The 19,932-nt window shown below is 41.7% G+C and overlaps 8 protein-coding genes across 8 annotated transcripts; 2 read left to right on the top strand and 6 right to left on the bottom strand.

Moving 5' to 3' along the window:
- Positions 1-82: 82 nt before the first annotated feature.
- BEWA_013490 (DEAD box ATP-dependent RNA helicase family member protein) lies at positions 83-1,598 on the top strand (the record flags this gene model as incomplete). The annotated part of the gene is made up of 3 exons (XM_004832185.1): positions 83-732; positions 769-865; positions 900-1,598. The coding sequence occupies exons 1-3, from the start codon at positions 311-313 to the stop codon at positions 1,596-1,598; spliced, it is 1,218 nt and encodes a 405-aa protein (XP_004832242.1). The 5' UTR covers positions 83-310.
- Positions 1,599-1,688: 90 nt separating this feature from the next.
- Positions 1,689-3,013, bottom strand: BEWA_013500 (replication factor C subunit 4, putative; the record flags this gene model as incomplete). Its single annotated transcript, XM_004832186.1, has 3 exons — positions 2,858-3,013; positions 2,454-2,560; positions 1,689-2,421 (listed from the first exon to the last, which is right to left on the bottom strand). Exons 1-3 carry the CDS (start codon positions 2,990-2,992, stop codon positions 1,689-1,691), a joined length of 975 nt encoding a protein of 324 aa, XP_004832243.1. The 5' UTR covers positions 2,993-3,013.
- Positions 3,014-3,296: 283 nt separating this feature from the next.
- Positions 3,297-7,201, bottom strand: BEWA_013510 (mitochondrial carrier protein, putative; the record flags this gene model as incomplete). Its single annotated transcript, XM_004832187.1, has 5 exons — positions 7,155-7,201; positions 6,397-6,690; positions 3,982-4,066; positions 3,578-3,941; positions 3,297-3,470 (listed from the first exon to the last, which is right to left on the bottom strand). Exons 1-5 carry the CDS (start codon positions 7,165-7,167, stop codon positions 3,297-3,299), a joined length of 930 nt encoding a protein of 309 aa, XP_004832244.1. The 5' UTR covers positions 7,168-7,201.
- A 71-nt stretch (positions 7,202-7,272) lies between these two features.
- Positions 7,273-12,445, top strand: BEWA_013520 (conserved hypothetical protein; the record flags this gene model as incomplete). Its single annotated transcript, XM_004832188.1, has 4 exons — positions 7,273-7,315; positions 7,578-7,707; positions 7,898-8,268; positions 11,759-12,445. Exons 2-4 carry the CDS (start codon positions 7,617-7,619, stop codon positions 12,443-12,445), a joined length of 1,149 nt encoding a protein of 382 aa, XP_004832245.1. The 5' UTR covers positions 7,273-7,315; positions 7,578-7,616.
- A 455-nt stretch (positions 12,446-12,900) lies between these two features.
- BEWA_013530 (conserved hypothetical protein) lies at positions 12,901-14,867 on the bottom strand (the record flags this gene model as incomplete). Its single annotated transcript, XM_004832189.1, has 2 exons — positions 12,901-14,649; positions 14,703-14,867. The coding sequence occupies 2 exons, from the start codon at positions 14,865-14,867 to the stop codon at positions 12,901-12,903; spliced, it is 1,914 nt and encodes a 637-aa protein (XP_004832246.1).
- Positions 14,868-15,296: 429 nt separating this feature from the next.
- On the bottom strand, positions 15,297-16,049 carry BEWA_013540 (signal peptide containing protein; the record flags this gene model as incomplete). The annotated part of the gene is made up of 1 exon (XM_004832190.1): positions 15,297-16,049. The coding sequence occupies one exon, from the start codon at positions 16,047-16,049 to the stop codon at positions 15,297-15,299; it is 753 nt and encodes a 250-aa protein (XP_004832247.1).
- Positions 16,050-16,661: 612 nt separating this feature from the next.
- Positions 16,662-17,735, bottom strand: BEWA_013550 (conserved hypothetical protein; the record flags this gene model as incomplete). The annotated part of the gene is made up of 1 exon (XM_004832191.1): positions 16,662-17,735. The coding sequence occupies exon 1, from the start codon at positions 17,652-17,654 to the stop codon at positions 16,662-16,664; it is 993 nt and encodes a 330-aa protein (XP_004832248.1). The 5' UTR covers positions 17,655-17,735.
- Positions 17,736-18,684: 949 nt separating this feature from the next.
- Positions 18,685-19,056, bottom strand: BEWA_013560 (hypothetical protein; the record flags this gene model as incomplete). The annotated part of the gene is made up of 1 exon (XM_004832192.1): positions 18,685-19,056. One exon carries the CDS (start codon positions 19,054-19,056, stop codon positions 18,685-18,687), a length of 372 nt encoding a protein of 123 aa, XP_004832249.1.
- Positions 19,057-19,932: the final 876 nt, after the last annotated feature.

Genomic DNA, 19,932 nt, shown 5'->3' on the forward strand with positions numbered 1-19,932 from the left:
ACATCTACAATCTCTCATATTTACACTAAACATATATACATGCACAAAACTTTTTACACACATAAATAAGCATTTTTAGGTCATACCATCAATTCTTTCTGGGAAGGATGTGCTTGTAAAATCTCAAACTGGTTCTGGAAAGACCTTGGCGGCTCTGATCCCTATTTTAAGTTCTACTTTGCAGAATAATGCGCAGAGCTCAGACTCTACGATAATCATTCTCATAGTTGTTCCTACAACAGAACTCGTAGAACAGATTCAGTGTGTGGTATCTGGACTTTTAAAGGATACGGCAATAACTTGCAAGACAATGCTTAGCGCGGAATTTCCCGCATCGAATATTGTCATCACAAAGCCTGTACATGCGGTTGAAATTTGCGATTCTCTTTCTAAACTGCAATACTTGCTGGTTGACGAAGCAGATCTCCTATTCGAGTTTGGTTACAAGAAGGAGACAATGAAGTTTGCGGAGGCTCTACGTGTGAAATGTACACCAAAGAGATTTCAAGCGGTCCTTTTAAGTGCAACTATGGACAAGGAAGTCGAGGAACTTGCAAACATGTTATTGTACAAGCCAGAGTATATTGAAGTTGCAAGGGATGTGGATATGGGAACTATAAAGGAGTACTACATAGAGGTACCAGAGGATGATCGACCTTTAATGCTTTACACGCTTATAAAAATGGAAACTCTCCCATCAAGTCGCATTATATTTGTAAATTCAAATCAGAGGTATGTTTAACCTCCCGCATTATTATCATCATTCAGGGGCTACTTTTTATACTGTCTTTTACGAAAGCTTTACATTGACTCCAAAGTTTTAAGCAAGCTTCTGTCCCCCAAATTAAGAATGTCTATAATTCAAGTAAGTTGATTGCTAGGCTTAAATAGCTCTACAGTCATTTAATCAAGGAATGATCGATACACTCATAGTTGTTGATACGGAGGAAACTCTTAGCAGGGGAATTGACTTTAAGAGTGTGAAATGCGTCATAAATTACGATGAACCAGAGAGTTTGGATTCGTACATCCACAGAATCGGTAGAGGAGGCAGATTGACTGATAGTGTGGCAATATTAATGTGTAAAGAGGCCGTTAGTAGGACATTGGACGAGGGAGCAGGGGATTCAGAGAATCCTACATACGACTCTCCCATGGAGGCCATATTTTCTGAAAGATCGCTGGAGAAACTTGGCATCGAAGCGTCATCACTAGTACCCCTGAAATATAGAATAGAAGATGCATCAAAGGTTGTGACTCCAAAATTGATTGAAATCGCAAAAATGCAAGCTGTAAGACAAAGTGCTTTGCATGAAGATGAATTTATCGCAAAAGTTACAAGCAGAGATGCTCAAATGTTAAAGGAAGTTTTAAAGACCGACAACGAACTCCTAAAGGCTGACAAGAAGCACCTAGACTATATCCCAAAATATATTATGGACGAGGGACTTAGGAAGGACGTGGAAGGAGTCAGAAGAATTACCGGAGCGAAAAAGAATGACTTTGTCAAAAAGCCAGAAAAGCCCTCTAAACCTAAAAAGACCAAAAAGAAGTTTACTAAAAAGAAGCTTCCGCACTTTAAACGCAAGAAAAAGTGAGCGCAACTCACGAGATTTAAAAATGCAGTATACATGAACATATCCTACACAATTTAATGCTATTCGGGGTTCCATAGGAACCATTATTCTTTATGCAGTTCTGAGTGTGAGTGCGATTCTGCAGAGGTTTGCGAGTAGCTTTTCCAACTGCAGCTGAGTAATGAGTCCATTGACCATTGTCATGTGGGTCAGTGCGACTCCCTTGATGTACTCCAGGAGCACATGTTCCGGTGCATTAAAACTCTTTAAAACACTTCTCATTGTAATGATTATATCTAGTGGAGAGTGGCCGAGTTCTAGCAGCTCTGCCGCCTTTTCGTGCGCCATTCTCCAATTACCGTTGAGGCAATCGCTGAGCATCTTTTGAATCAAATCTGGAGATGGAATATCGCATACTTTAAACACATTCTCCTTTGTTATGAGGTCGAAGCCTGCAGAGACATTTTGGAGGTTATTCACAGCCCTTCTGAGGTCTCCGTCTGCCGAGAATAAAAGCGCCTCCATCCCGTCATTTGTGTACTTTAAATCTTCCAGCTTACAAATGTCCATTAAACGCTGCAGAACCTGTTCATCCTTGAGCTTTGTGAACCTAATGACTGCGCATCTGCTCTGTATGGGCTCAATGATCTTTGTGGACTGGTTGCATGCAAGGGCGAATCTTGTGGTATTCGAGTAGATCTCCATGATCCTGCGAAGCGCTTGCTGTGCAGCCTCAGTCATCGAGTCAACTTCATCGAGAATCACGATCTTGTGTTTGTTTGGCGGCAAAATCAGCGACTTTTTGGCAAAGTTTTTAATGCTCTCGCGGACGACATCGACGCCCCTGTAGAGTCTTTACAGGACCAGAAAACTTACCTATCGTCGGACGCATTCAACTCGATCACGCCGCTCTTGAACTGCGCTCCCAGCATCTCCCTGGCCAAGCAGAGCACCGACGTCGTCTTTCCCGTCCCAGGAGGCCCCTAAGGGGTAATGTATAGATGAGAATTAGTGTGTACAGGCGTGAATGTTGGAGGAAGAAGTGAGTGCAGAGAAGGAAGAGATGGGCGAGGACCAGGAAGAAGAACTTTTAGACCTTCATATCTTCTTTCCACCATCCCTCATCCTTAACAATTCATTCCTCCTACACATTATGCGCCAAACGAGAGAATGAGCGACAACGAGACACACATTTCGGCCCGGTGCCAAAATGGGCGGAATGCCGCCGATTTTACGCATAAAAACGATGCAGACAAGACTAGGAAGAATAAAAAACTTACGCATAGCAGTAGATTCGGCATGTTTCCCTCCTTTGCAATGTACTGTAGTCTCTTGGTGATTTCCGGGTTTCCGATAATCTCATCCAGGGAGCCTGGACGGTACTTTTCAATCCAAATGTCAATCTTGCTCTCCATTGCGTTTATTTAATGTCTAGTGAAGAACTGACTCTGCCCTTTGGTGTCTGGTGACTTACACCACCATACGCACATTTTCGGCCTCCGCCGCTCCTCTGGTCCACACTGGCCACATGCATGAATAAAGAAGAAATGGGGAGGAATAACTCCCAGACGTTGGCCCCGCAGTCGCCGGAATTGAGGAAAAATGAATGGAATCTTCCCACACATGGCAACGCTCTGCCAGAGGCTTGGCGTCGCCATTTACTGACCCAGGAATGGAGATGATGCAAAATAGTACACCAGAAACACACAAGGAGCTCGACTAGTGCATATCAATTAAGAGCGGTTTGATGGTAACCTTTCCTGCCTCTAGAGCTGCAAAGAATACAAAACCGCCTAGTGTGAGCCAAGAGACCCTCAGACCGAGTCCCTTGAAGAGGGCGAACGAACCCTCGTCCCTAGCGACTTTACTTAGACAGTCAAACGTACTTTTATACTGCACGGAATGTGTTAGTGTAGAGTAGACAGATTGTGGTACAAGATGTCCTGCCATCCATACATCAGTCCATACACCCGTAAAAACATGCATAATGAAAAACTAACGAGTCTATTTTCCCCTTGAGTCATCATGCGTGTCTTGGCCACGTCTAGTGGCATTGTTACGGCTCCGGCAACGCCGCCAGCAAATGATCCGCAAAGTGCAGAAACAATGACATTGCCACTGGTTTGGGTAATGTTTGCCTTGTATGACAAGTACGTTGTAAACTTTTCCGCAGATTCCATCGCTTTAAACTTTTCCCATAGTATAAACTGAATTCCGTCAAACGGGATCTCACGCATTAAAGTGGAGAAGAAACCGGCATACAATCCGCGAACTCCCTGGATCTGGTGTATTGTACAAAATGCCTGCGAAGCATTCGAATATATTCCAGCCTGCATTTGCTGCTTTACAACCTCAAAAGGGTTCCTAAATGTGATCGTTAGGGGCTACAAGCACGCGTACAAACCTGATGACTAGGCTAGTGACTTGGCCTAGAGTTGATCCGATAAAGTAAATTAGTGGTAGTGGAAGTTTAGGCTCTTCTTTCGAGTCTGAAAAGTTTGTGTGAATGTATGTAGAATGGTGGAGCGCAACTGCTCTAGCGGTGCAAAGTCCTAACATTCCAGTACACCAACAAGAGAGTAGTCTAGAGAGGGAGTGTCTTTCTATAGTGCTTCCTATTGGCAGATGGGAGTGTATACTACAGACGAGCTATTAGTCGTGCGATTAGAGCAGGTCCCTTCCATACAGCGAGACCACCCAACCCTGCTCCGCCTAGTCCACCAACTGGTGGTGCTATTTTATCGTAGTGAGTTTGAAAAAACTTGGCTATCTGCTGAAAAATGCTCTGTGAACCACCAGAGTCTGATCCTCCAGCACCATGAGTTCCACTATCACCATCTCCACCAGTTTCTTGTTGAGGTCCAGGGGCACCTTCTTCACCTTTATTACCATCAGGTCCTCTACGACCATTTTGAGCACCATCCCTAGTATCACCACCAGAGCCTACTCCAGCACCATCACCAGATTGACTAGTTCCACCAGGGCTTGGCCCTCTTTCACCAGGATTACCAGATTCACCATCAACAGTAGCAGTGGTAACAGTGGATCTAGAATCAGTACCAGCAGAGCCTCCTTCAGGTCCTTTACCACCTTCAGCACTAGGAGTACCAGCTCCAGCTTGTTGAGATGAAGATGAAGTAGAACTGCTACTAGTAGTGCTAGAAGATCCTGATCCTCCACTAGTACCTCCTGAACTACCACCAGAAGATCCATCTCCACCGCCTCCTACAGTAGCAGATGTAGCACTATTTGCATGTTGGCATCCAATTTTAAGGCTCTTGCAAATTTCGTGGAGTATACCTTCAATATGTTGTTTTATACTAGGAGAATATGGTGTATGAATTTGCAGGGAATCAAGACCAGTGTCTGTCCAGTTATTGCTTCCTCCAGAAGCTCTCTTGAGCCATCTGCCTCCTGTTGATCTTTTATTCACATATAGTAATAATGGCTTGTTGGGATCCTTGTTGCAGAAGTAGGCATAAATTCCAGTAATCCATCCAGAAAGGTTTGAAAAGGTGTGGGTATCATTCCCATACTTGAATCTGTGGACACTTAGGGTAGCACCAGTTGGAACGTGCATGTATGAAGCATATCCAGTAGGAACATGGTTACGGTTCTGGTGGACTTGAATCTTACTATGCCCATTCATGCCGCAACAATATCTACCTTTTTTAGATAGATCTGCTACAATAATATTGTTTCGCAGACAATTCTCCTGATCAAGTGCCTTGGTAAGATCATTTTTGGATAAGTTTGAAGGCATCCATCCATTATTTCCAAGAGTATAAAGCTTTGATGTTTCTTGATCCGCTCCATTTGACAGTTCTAATAACAAAGGCTTATCATTCTCATTTCCTGATGTATAATAAGCGTTTACATATCTATATTCTGTGGCTACAACTGACTCCTTAAATGAGATCATAGAGTCGCCATGGTATGTACCTAAAACTCTCATCTTGTTTTCAGAGGGAGAGTGCTTAAAACCCTTAAAATCACTGGGAACATTATCTGTAACATCTGAAACTGCGATGGTAACAAAGCTAGTTCCGTTCTGAGAACAGTTGCTTTCAGAACTGTCCTTAGGACTCTTAAAGCAGTTCAAAGAAGGATGACCACAGTACTTCTTATCTTTATCGGCACTGAGGTTGACTATAACCACATCCGAAAACGTTTTGTTGAGTTCATCTAGTACTCCCTGGTATTCTGATAAAGTAGCTGGAGGTACAATATTGGAATATTCCCATTCGTTAGTAGTGTCATTCTTTCGTTTATAAGTCACACTACCTGAATCAAGACTGACGATTAATGGGAAGAGATTCGCCTTGTCATTCAGCCAGTATACTACAGACACTTCCCTATAATTGTTAAGACCGCCCCTTGCATCTAATCCAGTTTGTACAGCACCATTGTACTCAACCCTCTTAAGTTGGTAATAGAAGGACAACCAAGCATTATCGTCTGGAATTTTATGGTAATAAAATTTATAGTTTTCCAGTTTCTCATTCTTTTCCTCACTTTCATCCCCCGTTCTAATCTCTGGTTCATCTTTCCTATAAAGAGTTATGGTATATCCATTTCTCCCATAGTATGTAGTTGTAACATTATTTTTGGAATCCTTGGAAATATCTACGACAGAATATTTGATACCCATATACTGTCCTCATCCATATTCCTCCATTTTTAATCACATTCTTTCATAGTCTCTTTCATGCTATCTTCCATAGTACTCATTATGTCTCAACTGGTGTGGGCAGAATGGATGAGACTAGTACCACTAAAGCAGTTGCCTTTCCCATTCTCTATTCCCATGCAAACTTACCCTTTTGTGCATTAAACTTATCTTTTGTAAATTCGTATACGCCGTAAAAGGCTGCAGAAGACGGCAAATCTCCGCAAACAAGCACTCCTAATCCGGAATACAAAGAATTCCGTCCTGTGACGGTATATTTATATGCGCCCCTCTTGACCCCTTTTTGAGGTGCATTTTTATTAATTACAGGTTTGCAAATATTCAACAAATCCTTCTTTACTTGCGATCGAGTCTTTAGTGTGTCCAAGGGGTATATTAATAAGTCCGCCACCAGACCAGCAATACCGCCACAAATCACATTTGCTGTAATGAGGTGTTTATGGGAAATTATTGAAACTTATGCATGTATGTAGAGAGTGATCTCTAGGCAAGGAAGGAGTATGAATGATTTTTTGCAAGTCTAAATCTAGACTGCAAATCCATACGAGACTAGAGGAAGACTGGCGATTCTTCTGACCAATTCCAGGCTCACAGATATCCCATCACCGTAAACAGACGTAGATATGGGCAGTTTAGTGGCCCAAAACGCCGGACGAGTCCATTCCTCCAGGATCACCCCTTCACTTGGCAACTTGTGCGCAATTCCTGCGGCCCATATGGTTCCAACTGCACAAAAACTTGGTATTTAGCAAGATTACAGGAAAAGAGAGCCATAAAGCGGTCAAAAATCGACCATTAGTCTACCATCCTTCTTGTAGCCTCGCAGGGACCGCCAAACGGGGAAATCCTTCAGCCAACTCGACCACAGACGTAGCAAAACAACTTACCAATATGATCCATCACAAATGCTCACCTTTCCATCGTCATTTACACTAACGCCGTCCACCACATAGAGGGCGAATTAAATGCTCTTTCTGTCCCTCCAGCCCACATTATAAAGGCGTAACAGACTAAAAATTTTGCCATAAAGTCACAGATTCACTCACAGGTACGTTTTCGCGGTCCACGCGGCCTTTTGCCCAGGTGGCTCTGTGGGCCAGTCGTAATGGGCCTACAGTCGCCAGTCGTTGCTTTAAATGGGTTGATGTTGATGATATGGTGGAGTGTTGGGACTTTTGCCCATTTTTGGTGCTTTGAAGCCTCTCTGCGCAGAGGTTGTCCCTTCACCCTTTCATTCCTTGGCTCGTTCTCCATCTTCTCCCATCATTTCATCGTTACTACTCATTTCATACACCAAACAACTTCTATAGGCAACGACTGGCCCGTCTGGACCATAATGTGTACCCTCGATGTTTTCGCAAATTAGGGCATTTTCTAGATTATCGCAAAATCGCATAGCACAGCAGAATGTAAAGGGGTTCAAGAATCTCTATGATCTTGGTAAGTGAATGTCGTCACTGGATGTGGCCTTGAGTAGTACAATATGGACCATCTACTGGAGAGTCGACTCTATGCCCAGTAACTACACTGGAGTCTCCGTGGGTCTACTTTCTCTGAAATCTCAAATATGACTCACGACCCTCTATACACCATTCGTTATCACAAAACTCGTGCACATGCACATTTACAGAGTCGCTGGAAATCGCCAAGGTGTTTTCTGAAAAGATCAAGGGGGACAAAAAAGTGGTGAATAAAAATGGAGAACCTGAAAGCACCAGCTTCCCATCAGTTAAGGAGAAAAGGAGGGGTGCTAGGGTGGTAAAAAATGAGAGTCTTCAAGACTACAATTTCGCAGAGGTCGTGGAACCAAAAGAACCCCCCTTTGAGAGTTTAAAAAAGAACCCACTTTACCATGATCTAACGCATGTGGAACTACAGCAGATACAAGAATTACAAGCTAGAAGCAGAATTGGAAACCCATACAATGCACTGAATAAGAACAAGGTCATAATGGACCCTGTGAGGGATGCCAAAGCACTCGTCAAGGAATTCAAATATGAGGTTAGTTTGTGATAGGCATAATAGCAGAAAAGTGGAGGATTATCTGTGGCTGTATGGTATCTATATGAGTCGTTATGGTGACCCTGAAGGGTATTATGAATTGTGATAAGAATGTACTCCATACAAGTACACAGTAAAGTGCTGGAAAAAGAGTTTTGTATGGATGGGCAATATTTGATGTTAACTTTCTCATTTTCTTTCCCTAATAGTGAATTATGAATACTGGAGAATGGATAACAGGTCTACAAAAGAGAAAACCTTTAAAGATTGTCAAGCATGCAGCACATCTGTAAAAGTCCTCGTATATAGACAGAATAGTCCAGATGATATGGAAACAAAATGGTATTGATGAAAAGAAGCCTTGGAGAAAATTTTACATCCCTATGATCGGTAAATGGTGGAGAGAATAACTCATTTATCTTGTAAAGTGGACAATTCCCAACATCTTATCCGTCTAATCCATCAATATTTCATGTTCAAAATAGATTGTAGGGAATGTACGAGGTTTTATGGATATTCATCTACAAGAATGGATATCCTGAACCGGTGAATGGTTGTGTGGAGGAACAAATATACACTCAAAACTATTCAGTACCCCATCAAATTTCATATTCCTGAATTACATCCCCAGTAGACAACATCCATAGCATTGTTAAAAGATCAAGTAGGTTTTCTAACTCTGTTGTATCTCTGACTTGTCCAGACTAAGGTCTTTGTATTCCTTACTCTGTGATTTTTCTAGTAAGACAGTACTCGTGCATGTTTGTTGTTGCCTATTGTTCTGAATATTTTTTGGTACTATCTACTGCCATATAAAGTTTATTTTTCCGTTTTTGTCATTGTAGTTCCTCCATCCACATTAGTTGATTTATAGACAAAGGATCTATCTAAGAATTGATGGTGAATGTGAATAGAAATATAGTATGAGCGGGAAAAAAATTACTATTGATATCTATAAGGTTCCCAATGAAGAGGATGTCTTGTCTGATTGTGAGTATGAATACCTTTATCATTACGAGGATAGCTATGGTGGTGCTAATGAACAGATTGATATAATCCTAGATGAGAATCTTCCAAAAACTCCTGGATATGTAACACTCACATATAAGCCGGATGATTCAGATGCTGAGATCATAAGTATTGAATATGATGGAAATGATAATGGTGACTTTGAAGATTTCCTCAATGATTGTAAAAGTGTCACCGTATACTACTGGTCAGGAGATAACACTTATGGTAACCCTTTAGTTGTTCAACTAAATGGAACAGAAGAGAAACATTTTACTGAAAATGACGATGGTTGGGTAAATTTGGAAGTGACCTCTGATTCTCTCTTGAAACAGTTAGATGAGACGAGTTGTTCACTAAACCGCGCTCATATTGTTGATATTTCACAGAAATCCGGGAAGCCTTACGATTGCTATTCTTGTGATAAACAGAACGCCATTACTCTACACTCTGAAACTGTGAAAGATTACACTAGAGTCACTCATACTCCTGGAAATTTTGTTGGAAGACTAAAGAATGGTCAGGATAATATTACCAGCATTCCTATAACAGGGAACATTTCCAAGGTTTATGTCTACTGGTATCCTCCTGAGGGTAAAGGGAAAAGTAAGCCACTCTTAATTTGTCTAAAAGATAGTGAAGATACATCTAGTGGTAACATTTGGTACAAAAGAGATCCTAGAGGTCTTAGTAATTGGAAACTACTGGGAAAACCTGCGCCATTAAGTCAAGACGATGAAGATGAGATCTCTGGGCTTCTCAATGAAATTTACAAGGATACTAATGAGGCAGATCTCAGAACAGAGAAAGAAAGCATTAAAAATGTCTATGTGAATATTAAAATTAAGGCCGAATCTAATAATGAAGTGATTACTGATTCTGGAAGTAGGACATTTCACTATTCATATCCTACTACAAATGATATTATATTCGTCGAACGCACGTTTCCGACTGATTTAAAGTATTATGAAAAGGTCGTCCATACTCCTGAAAATAAAAATAGTCGTATCAAAATTTATCATGACAGACAAACCCAATTTGGTTTTGAGAATAGAAGCTACTATAGTGTTGCTGTCTACTACTGGACTGGGGATATTGACCACGACAAGCCTCTCCTAATTCAACTTGGTGATGGAGAGTCTTCAGTATGTTATACTTCTATTCCCAATCATCACAACTATTGGAATAAAACATCTTTGAGTTCCGGCATAAAATATGAACTAGATAAACAAAAATGTCTAAGGAATAAAACTCATTCGGTAGATATTAAACAGAAACAACACTATCACTGTCCTGATTGCAAATCTCAACAGATAGACGTAATTTCAGATACCGAGAACAACTGTTATATCCATGGTCTACCCATAGGTTATTTTATCTCCAGATTCTTTGAAGAACATTTGGAGCAAAGTGGATTCTCAGACTATAAGAGTCTATCACATGTATATGCATATTGGCCAAAAGAGAACGGAATTAGGCCTTTCCTTATTTACTTTGTAGCAGGATATAGCAGAAACTGGTATAGGAAACGATACGGTGATACATGCTGGGAAAGGGAAGTAAGTCTAAGTGACAGGAGTCCACTAATTGACGGTGATTATTCATATATTCAGAATATTTTACAAGAGTCTCTGACACCTAAAGTAGTTTTGGAAGCCTCGCATATTGAAACAGGTGCACATCCATATAATCCGAGGGGGAATAATTTGCAATTCAATGTTTCCAAAAACACTGTTAATCAAACTATCTACATATACTACACACATTCCAGAAATGGTAATGCGTATTTTAAGCTAAAGGATATTGAACATAAAGGAACTTCACTTAATATAAAATCCAGCTACTTATTAGTTGATGTTTCCATGTTTTATTCCGGAAACGTTGCAGAACCAAATAGACTTGTACTCGTAGAGTTGAGACTACATGATGGAAAGTATGAATACTATGAAAAATCTAATAAAACCAATTTTTTACCACTATATAGGTCCGAAACTGATAGATTACAAGAGATGGAACTGAGTACTAGGCTTGACAAGTTAAGCAACGTAGTTCAACGTGAGGAAGTCCCTGCTGCTGACTTATCTGACCAAGTTCCTGATACAGAGTCTGAAACAAGGGAAACCACTGGAACTTCTCCAGGAGAGATAGCAGGTTATGCTGCCACAGGAGGTGTTGTAGCTGCAGAAACCGTAAACTTTGCACTTGACACTGGCTGGAGTGTATTTAGAAGGATAGGTGCTATTTTCAATGCTGCCATATAGCATGACATTTCTCTCTTCTTCCAGTTAGTAAAGAACGGTTCTACTTCACCATAGATATTCTGCACTTCTTTCCTAAAGTACTACTAATGCTATGGAGACATGAAGACTACATTCATCACTTCCACACCAACATCTACACTTTCCACAAGCTTAAGGACATCCTCCACTTTTCTACAGGAAAATTACACCAATACATTATATACCTCCTAAAAATTTTTTAGGATGACGAAGACGTTGATAGAATCGACCGGATGATCCAGGAGAGAAATCGCTTTGACGAAATTGTTTCAAGAATACGAACAAAAATTCGACAAGAGAAAAAGGAAAATACTGCAATTCACAAGGCAATGATTCCAAGTATAAGTGGTGTTGTGGTCGATCCTATTCGCAAGCATGTAATGCGTAGAGCGGCTAGAATAGGAACACTTTTGCATACACACATTGAGCAGATTTTTACAGCGAATAATCCGGAATTCTTGTACTCTATGCTAAACGGTGCCTCAATTACAATCAACCACGTGGAAATGGCAACTAGCAAGTCGGTAGTAAAGTGCTTTTACACAATATTGAGTGAGCATGATAGCCGAGAAATTCAGCCTCTTTTGGATAAGGCGGCACCTCGTGTTCGATTCTTGATCGCAAGGAAACTGGAGCTAGGGTATACTCCACCAGTCCGCTTCATAGAGTATAGAAAGCGATCTGCTATAAAGGACCTCCAAAAGACGGTAGATACACATTTCTTAACACCAATGGAAGGTAAAATTGGAAAGTCAAACTCTAGCCAAACCCGGACTGCAGATAAAGGTCTGGAAAATAAAATACAAAATGAAACTCTTTCCACTATGTCAGAAGATACACTTTTGGAAATGCAAGGAACTTTTCACCGGCGTTATTCGGGATTTGGTTAATTTGTCATGTCAATATGCATTTTGCGTTGGCAAATGCCATTGTTGTTCTAATGATGATTACCACTCTGTTCATCATGCTGCTATAGATTCCATACTAACTCTGAATTCTTCCACCTATAAACGTACCTATACAAGAAGATAGAAGCGTTACAAATTACTTCATTTTACCGACACAATCGTTGCCATAACTGCATTAATGAGAAATAAAATACTAGGAGTGCTCATTCAACCATTCAATTATATGTGGAATTATGGCACAAAGCGACTGATGGTTGCCACAATGTAGTTAAAACATGATTTGTTAAACAAGAAAATCCCTTTTTGGGTACAATGATTTGTGATTTATCACAAAGTCTTTATTTGATCTTTAAACCAAACTTTATTTTATCCAAGGATCTAATATTGACATTAGAGCGTAAGTGATTATTCACCATTTACCATTCCTAAGATTTTTTTTAATTACGTGATCCTAAGAGGAATTTCATAAATGCACCCCGTTTTGACGAATTCTTACTATCATTTGAACCGTCTGCAGTATTGTTACTTTCCTCATTTTTGTCTGAAGATGATACGCTAGATTTTGCAGAAGATAGAAGGTTTGTAATATTGCTCATTGTTCCAGGAGTTGATTCTGAAGCCTCTGGCAATTCTTCTTCACCCTTTAGTTCATCATCAGGTTTTGAAGGTTCAAATGGATTCGTACTTTCTACAGTTGAGCCATTCTGCGGTTCACTGACAGAACCTTCATTGGATTGTGTGTCCGAGACACCACTTTGCTCTTTATCTTCCTGAGTGGATGGTGTTGAATCTGATACTCCTGTGGTATTATTATCCTCTGCTGTTTTTAATGTAAAATCTGGAATTTCTTGTTCACCCTTCATCATTTCCTTCGCCTTGTCACTAAATCCGTCTGTGGAAACTTCATTAGATTGTCCATCAGTAGAACTCTCCGATGAACCTGCTCCATTCTCATCCAGTTTGGAAGGGTCAACAGGGGTTTTATCCGAGGATATGGAAGATTCGGAATTAGGTTCCTCTAAAGCTGCATTTTCTGAAGGCGTGCTTGGTTCAGAGTTCTGAATTACATCCTCAGTGGCGGAAATTGGTTCTTTATATTCTCTATCATCTTCCTTTTCCAATTCAACTTCCCCTTCCGAGGCTTCTCTCACAGTATCATCAGTGGTTTTAGCAGAATCTGCATCGACTATATCATTACCTTCAGAATTATTTGTCATAGGGTCTTGATCTTCAGGGATGTTTAGAGATTGGGAACTTGTCTGTGTATCATAAGATCCTTGTTGATTTGTTTGTCCACTCTGAGCCCCTAGATCACTTTGTCCAGATTCAGAGAATCCTACATATGTAGACTCTTGTTCAGTGGCCTCAGTATCTGGTACGGAAGATATTTCAGGATCCTTACATTCTTCGGAAATGTGCTCAGATTCATTGTCCTCTACTTTTCCAACATTCACAGAATCGTTTGATGTAACTGTCGAGTCAGCGCCCTCCGCTTCACCTGCCAGTAATGGCTCATGTTCAGAGATTTCAGGCTCTTGAGACGGTCCATCTACCATGGCCTGAAACTTCCTATGAAACTCATCTTCAGTGATGTGCTTCCATTCACCGTCAGAAAACTCAAAGGAAGCATCATCCGTTTTATCATTTTTCTTCTTGGTTATAGAGAGGATTCTTTCTTCATCCTTGGTGTAAACGTCACAGGATAGGCATCTCTCATCTGTGCCTTCAGAGGCTTTCCAGAGGGACTCATCACCATCCTTGACCTCAGTAGCGTAATAACCTGGTTTGGGAGAATATGAGCGAGTAGGAACCCCAAGGAAATTTACACTAAAGATCCTGCATTTTTTGGTGTCTTCATCCTTCTTCAAGTCTATAACAAAGTCCCCCTTCCTTTCCACAGGAACCTTGAGCGGATTTATCTTTATGCTGATATCACCCTTGAATTCTGACCATCCGTAGACCCTACCTGTTGTGTAATTTACGCACTTTACACCTGAGGAATCCCTCTTCCAGACTCTAACAAAGCCTGGTTTACCGTCCTTATTAAGATATGCCTTGGCGTATTCCAAGACTTCTCCGGTTTTACCTGTCCATACGCTCCTACTCTCTGATATTTTCGTCACTATCACACCCTCTTGTGGAAGGACCAGTTTAATGTGATTTTCATCATGGTAGTATTCAAAGGACTGATAGATTGAATCATCAGGTTTTGTTAACTTCAACGTTGTTGATACTGTACTGGTCGTGGAAGCTGTGCCCAAGGTAGAATCTCTACGGTTTTGTCTCCTGGAACTGATTGATGTTCTGCTTCCTCTACATCAAATAGGGATCCGTCCACCTTGTCATCTCCACCGTAACACAATCTCACCAGGTATACTGTCCACAGCAATGCCAAGATCCTCATCCTGCAATACCAATACCAGGAAAGTAAAGAAAGAATAAGACAAGGGATGGGGTACTGGAAAACTCCTCTCTTCCATTCTCTTCCTCCTGTGCCTATACCTACCCATACCCTATAATCTGCACTAGGTTCTCAGAATAAAATGTGGTTAGTCTATGGAGCCTTCAGTTGTTGATTATGTGTGGTAGAGGCTCACACAAGGGATCCTTCCTAGGAACACTCAATGACTAAAGACTCCTCTTATTTCCTCTCTTTTCCAAGAGTCATAGGTAACTTAACGATAATAGCCCGGAATAATCACATACATATATTCTATTTGTCACAGAACAGCAGACCTATTGTTGGCAGTTGCCAAAGAATCTGGCAGTTTGTGTCTACCATCTATACATTCTTCTGATAGTCCACCTATCCATACTCATCATTTCTATAGGACTAGGGTTGTTTTAGCTTCTCTCCGGTGGAGGTCTTTGAGGAAGAATCAGAGATATCAGCTCTTCCCTTTCCTTTCTTTATCTCATCAGTAACATCTTTCCATGTTCCAGCAACTTTTTTAAAGTTCCTGGTATGAGTCCCATTACCATCGCTTATATCAATAACTAAGAAAACGGATCCTTCTTTTGTATAAGATCTTGCCTCTATACACTTTTGATCCCCGGCAGCCGTCCATATGGTAACGTTACTGTCAACAATGGATCCTATATTACCGTTCTTTGGAGAGTGTTTCTTGCGTTCTACTCCATTGTTATGCGTTGTCGTTGTATCTATCCTTGTTTCATCAGGTTTTGAAAGATCTAAAGTAACAGGAATGGCATGTTTACACTTCTCATTTAGCTCACCAAATTTTGTATTATGTGTACTCTCATTACCATCCTTCCACTCTTTACCGTCATGATATCTATATACTGTTGATTCTTTACCATTTTCTTTGGTGACAAGTACTGCAAGAGTAGGCTTCTCTCCATCAAAGTACAGTACTGCTGAGAGACATGTTTTCTTCTTATCTTCCCAAACTACGTCAGATCCATAGGCAAGCTTGTTAGTAGAGGTACCCTCCTTTGGTATTAGTTTGAGAACCTTGACACTACCCTCAAGGGACTCCTCAGTATCGAAGAGGGATGTGTCTACCTCAGTACAGCTCGAAAGTCTCACCAGAAGCGCTAGTGAGAGCACATACAGGAACTTCATCCTTAAACAGTTTAATCTGAAATCATGCAAGTGTGTTATTCTTCCTACTGGATGGGGTAAGGAATAGGATGATTAAAAGGAAGAAGCTGTATAGAGAGCAATTTTAGACTTATGCCTTACCTTTTATAGCCAACAATAGCACTGATTTTGCCTCAACGGTTGGTACCTGGACAGGGTCACACGGGAGAAATGAATAGCAGAAACATGCCCGGTAAACTCATGAATAACCCACTTTGCTTCCATAACAGTCTCCATACTTGATGAGACGGAACTGGTGGTAAGTTTATGGGCAAAAAATGTTCTCTATAGATGCCAAGTTTCTGCTTTGCATATGGAAGCCTTCTTCTCAGGTCTTCTTCCCTTGACCATATGGCACTATGCTAGCCTCCCATACTTCTCTATTCGCTACGCTCATGGAGTTTACATCTACCACCCATTTCCAGAGCTGCCATTCCTGCCACCTGCATCCATGTAGTCTCCACAGATAACTAGAGTGTAAACAAACTATGGCACTTTTTAAAGACAGCAACACAATGTGGCCATGCTACAACTGTATTCTAATGACTCTGATTCTGGAGAAAATTACTCCAACTAAACTTCCCACTGACAAATTTAATAGGTGATGACCTTGAATTGGCTTGGAAGGTCTGCAACTACTTCCCACCTTCCGTCCCTTTTCTCAAAGCACAATTCAGATGACCCGGAAGGGTTCAATATTGTGAGATGGAGGTGGACTTTTCCGTGATCCACGGCTGCGTAAATTACCTTTTCACCCTCCTTTCCCTCCCAGAGGGTAACTCCACCGTCAACAACCTTGACGACCTTGCCGAGGAAGCTCGAGAAGAAGAGGTCGTATGGGAGTCCCATATTTATGCCATTGAAGAGGAACACGTGCGTATATTCGCTCTTTGAAAGGTCAACTGTGGTGACCTGGGCGTCCTTTGGCGCTCTCTTGGAAAAGTATGCATGCAGGGTGATGGCGACCCATTTACCGTCAACCTTCTCGAAGAACCTCTGTGCAAATAGATTTGACTCCAGAAGCGCCAAACGCATGTACTTGGGGACCTCATCCACCTCGTGGGACGAGACAAGTAGACATCTGTCTCCATCTCTCTCGGATTGCCAGATTAGCTGGTCGCCGTCACGGACGCTAATGAGCACGTTCCCGCGCTTCGGCTTAAAGAGCGTGGTGAGGAAAGTGCCGTCGTGGACGGGTACGGTCGTGACATCCTGAGAGTCGACCTCAGCGAGGTTCAGACCAAACTTGCCAAAGTTGCACTTGTACACATCCAGACGGAGCTTCTCCCTGTAGACCTCCTCGCTTATGGAATGCCACATGAAGTTTGTGTAGGCGTAGCACATTTCCGCGTCGGAGAGGCGCAGGTAGAGGGCAACTGGGAGGTTGCCGAGCCTATGGATGGTGAGGGAGAGTAGACTTCTGCTGCGATACTCCCATACAACGGTGGTCCCATTCATGATCTTGACCACATTAAAACCCGGTTTGGGCGAGAATTTAAAGAAGAGGTAAATGCCATCGCTGCCACCGGTCAAGAGGTAGTGTTCAGCCACCGGAGGAGCTAGAATGTTAAAAACCAAATCAGTCATCCTTGTAGGCGAGACATTGTGAAAATCGTAAAACTAACCACCGTTGCCGAATAGAGGGGACGCTATGGCTCATAGCAAGTGAACGTCCCGAGGAAGAGGAAGAAGAGTGTATGGGAAGGCCAAGAGGTGGGGGTCCAAAAGTCTTCCTTAACGAGCGTCTTCCACGCGTAGTTGATGTCTTTTGGTTCCTAACGCGGTCCATTTCGTGGCAGTAGTTTGTAGGAGCGTCCTTGCGGTCTGAGGAGCAAAGGAAGGACGTCTAAAGACTGGAATAAGAGAGTACTCGAGGATCCCGTCTGCGCGCGTCTTTCAGTCCAAACCTCAAATTGAGTCTTTTCCATAGCCCCTTGGCGCTGGAAATTTGCCCCAAAACACCCTGTCTATCCGCTCCATTTAGGGCCGAGAGCCTCCCGAGGCGCAGCGCAGTGTCCCCTGGTCCTCTACCCTGAAAAGGTCCATTCAGCGTTCATAGCGGCGTTAGCGATGGTAGCGAGGCTATATTCTCGCCGATACTCCCGTGTCTAGTGTTCCACTGCTCCTCAGTCCTTCTTCAAGGTGGTCGTTGTGCGAGTAATGCCGGAGATTCCTTGCAGGTTTATGGAGGAATGAAGAGGAATGGAAAGAAAGTGGTGATAATTATCCCGACTTGCAAAACTCCTTCATAGACTGCACATTGTACAAGTATCTAGCATATGCTGTAAGTGTAAAGGAATGAAAAAACATTAGACATGGCGGCAGTGTGCCTCGCCATTGGCTTTCTACTACAAGTAGAGCAACAAAGCTACGTTAATGATGGATGTGTTTATCCACAATGTGGTCACAGTTTGCAAATTGATCGTCAGGGGTTTGTACCCTTTGGGTGCTAGTTTGCGATGTCATTCTTCGGATCATAGTAATATGTTTTACTTCATTATCTTCCTCATTTTTTATATCTACCTTTGAAGAGCCTGGATGGGAAAGATCTAAAGTAACGGGAGTAGTAGTGATAGGTCGTTCAGTTGGCTGTGTATCTGGAGTCTCTGGTTTCGTGTTAGACGGATCCTGGGGGAATTATGGAGAGGTTAGACTTTGAAATGTCAGTGGCAGATCCTGCTGGTATTCCTAACATCTCATCTACCTTGTCATTAAACTCATCCTTACTGACCTCCCTCCAAGTTCCATTTACCTTCTCAAATAATTTAGGCTCCAACTTATCACCTTTCTTTATAGTTATGTAAAGGAATGATGCATTACCCTTTTTATAGGATCTTACACCTGTACACTTTTCATCAGCTCCTTCAGCTTTCTTCCATAGTTCCTTATCACCATCTACAACAGAGGATATGAGGACACCATCCTTGGGAGTGTATCTCTTTGTCTTTATTCCATTCTTACAATCTGTTACCAAATTCACCTTTGTCATATCAGGATGAGCAAGATCCAGAGTAATGGACTTATTATTCCCTTTGCCACACCAAGCACTGCATAGTCTTACCAAAGATAGCGTCCACAGTACTGCTAGAACCTTCATCTTGTAGGCTCTTTATCTGCAAAAATAATGACTATAACCCTGGTATAAATAGGAGTTAGTATCAGAGAACATAAAGAGAATGGAACCCAGAAATGCAGACAACAGTGGGGATAAATAACTCTGTATTTAGACATTTATTCCTCCTATCACCAACTATTACCCTGAGACTTTAATGCTGGTAGATGGACTGTCACAACAATGTTCACATTGTTAGATCTTCTAGACTCATAGGTATTGTTGAGGGAAGAGACTGGGAATAGACTAAAGCACCCACCCTATAAATAGACCTAGTTACTCCTCTTCTTCCTTATCTTCAGTATTTAAGCTAGAGTTAGACACCTGTACCACTACCATTTTTTCCTCCCATGGTCTAAAGTGTCCTCTCTATGTAAAGGTACTTTTGGTGAATAAGTGAAGGAAGAACTACTAATTCTCCTCCATCTAGAGAGTCTCCATTCCTGCAATCCTCTCATTAAGTTCCTTTTACTACACTCCCATGGTTACTGACGTCTGTCTTGACAACAATGTTTCATCAGTCACCCTCAACTTAATATGCATAAGTCTATGTAGAGAATCTAGGGTCCCTCTACTTAACCCATACCCTTTGTTTGTTTAGACCTATAGTCTTTGTCACGCCTATTGCGTATTGTTTCTTGTCTCTTCATCCATAGACTCTTCATAGTTATCATCATTCATCCATACTGACCATTCTGCTCACATCAGTTGAGACATTAAGAGGAAGAGGGAGGTACATAATGTAGTATGCTA

This window comes from Theileria equi (assembly GCF_000342415.1).
Source record: "Theileria equi strain WA chromosome 4 map unlocalized gcontig_1105316255033, whole genome shotgun sequence".
Taxonomy (NCBI): Eukaryota; Apicomplexa; class Aconoidasida; order Piroplasmida; family Theileriidae; genus Theileria; species Theileria equi.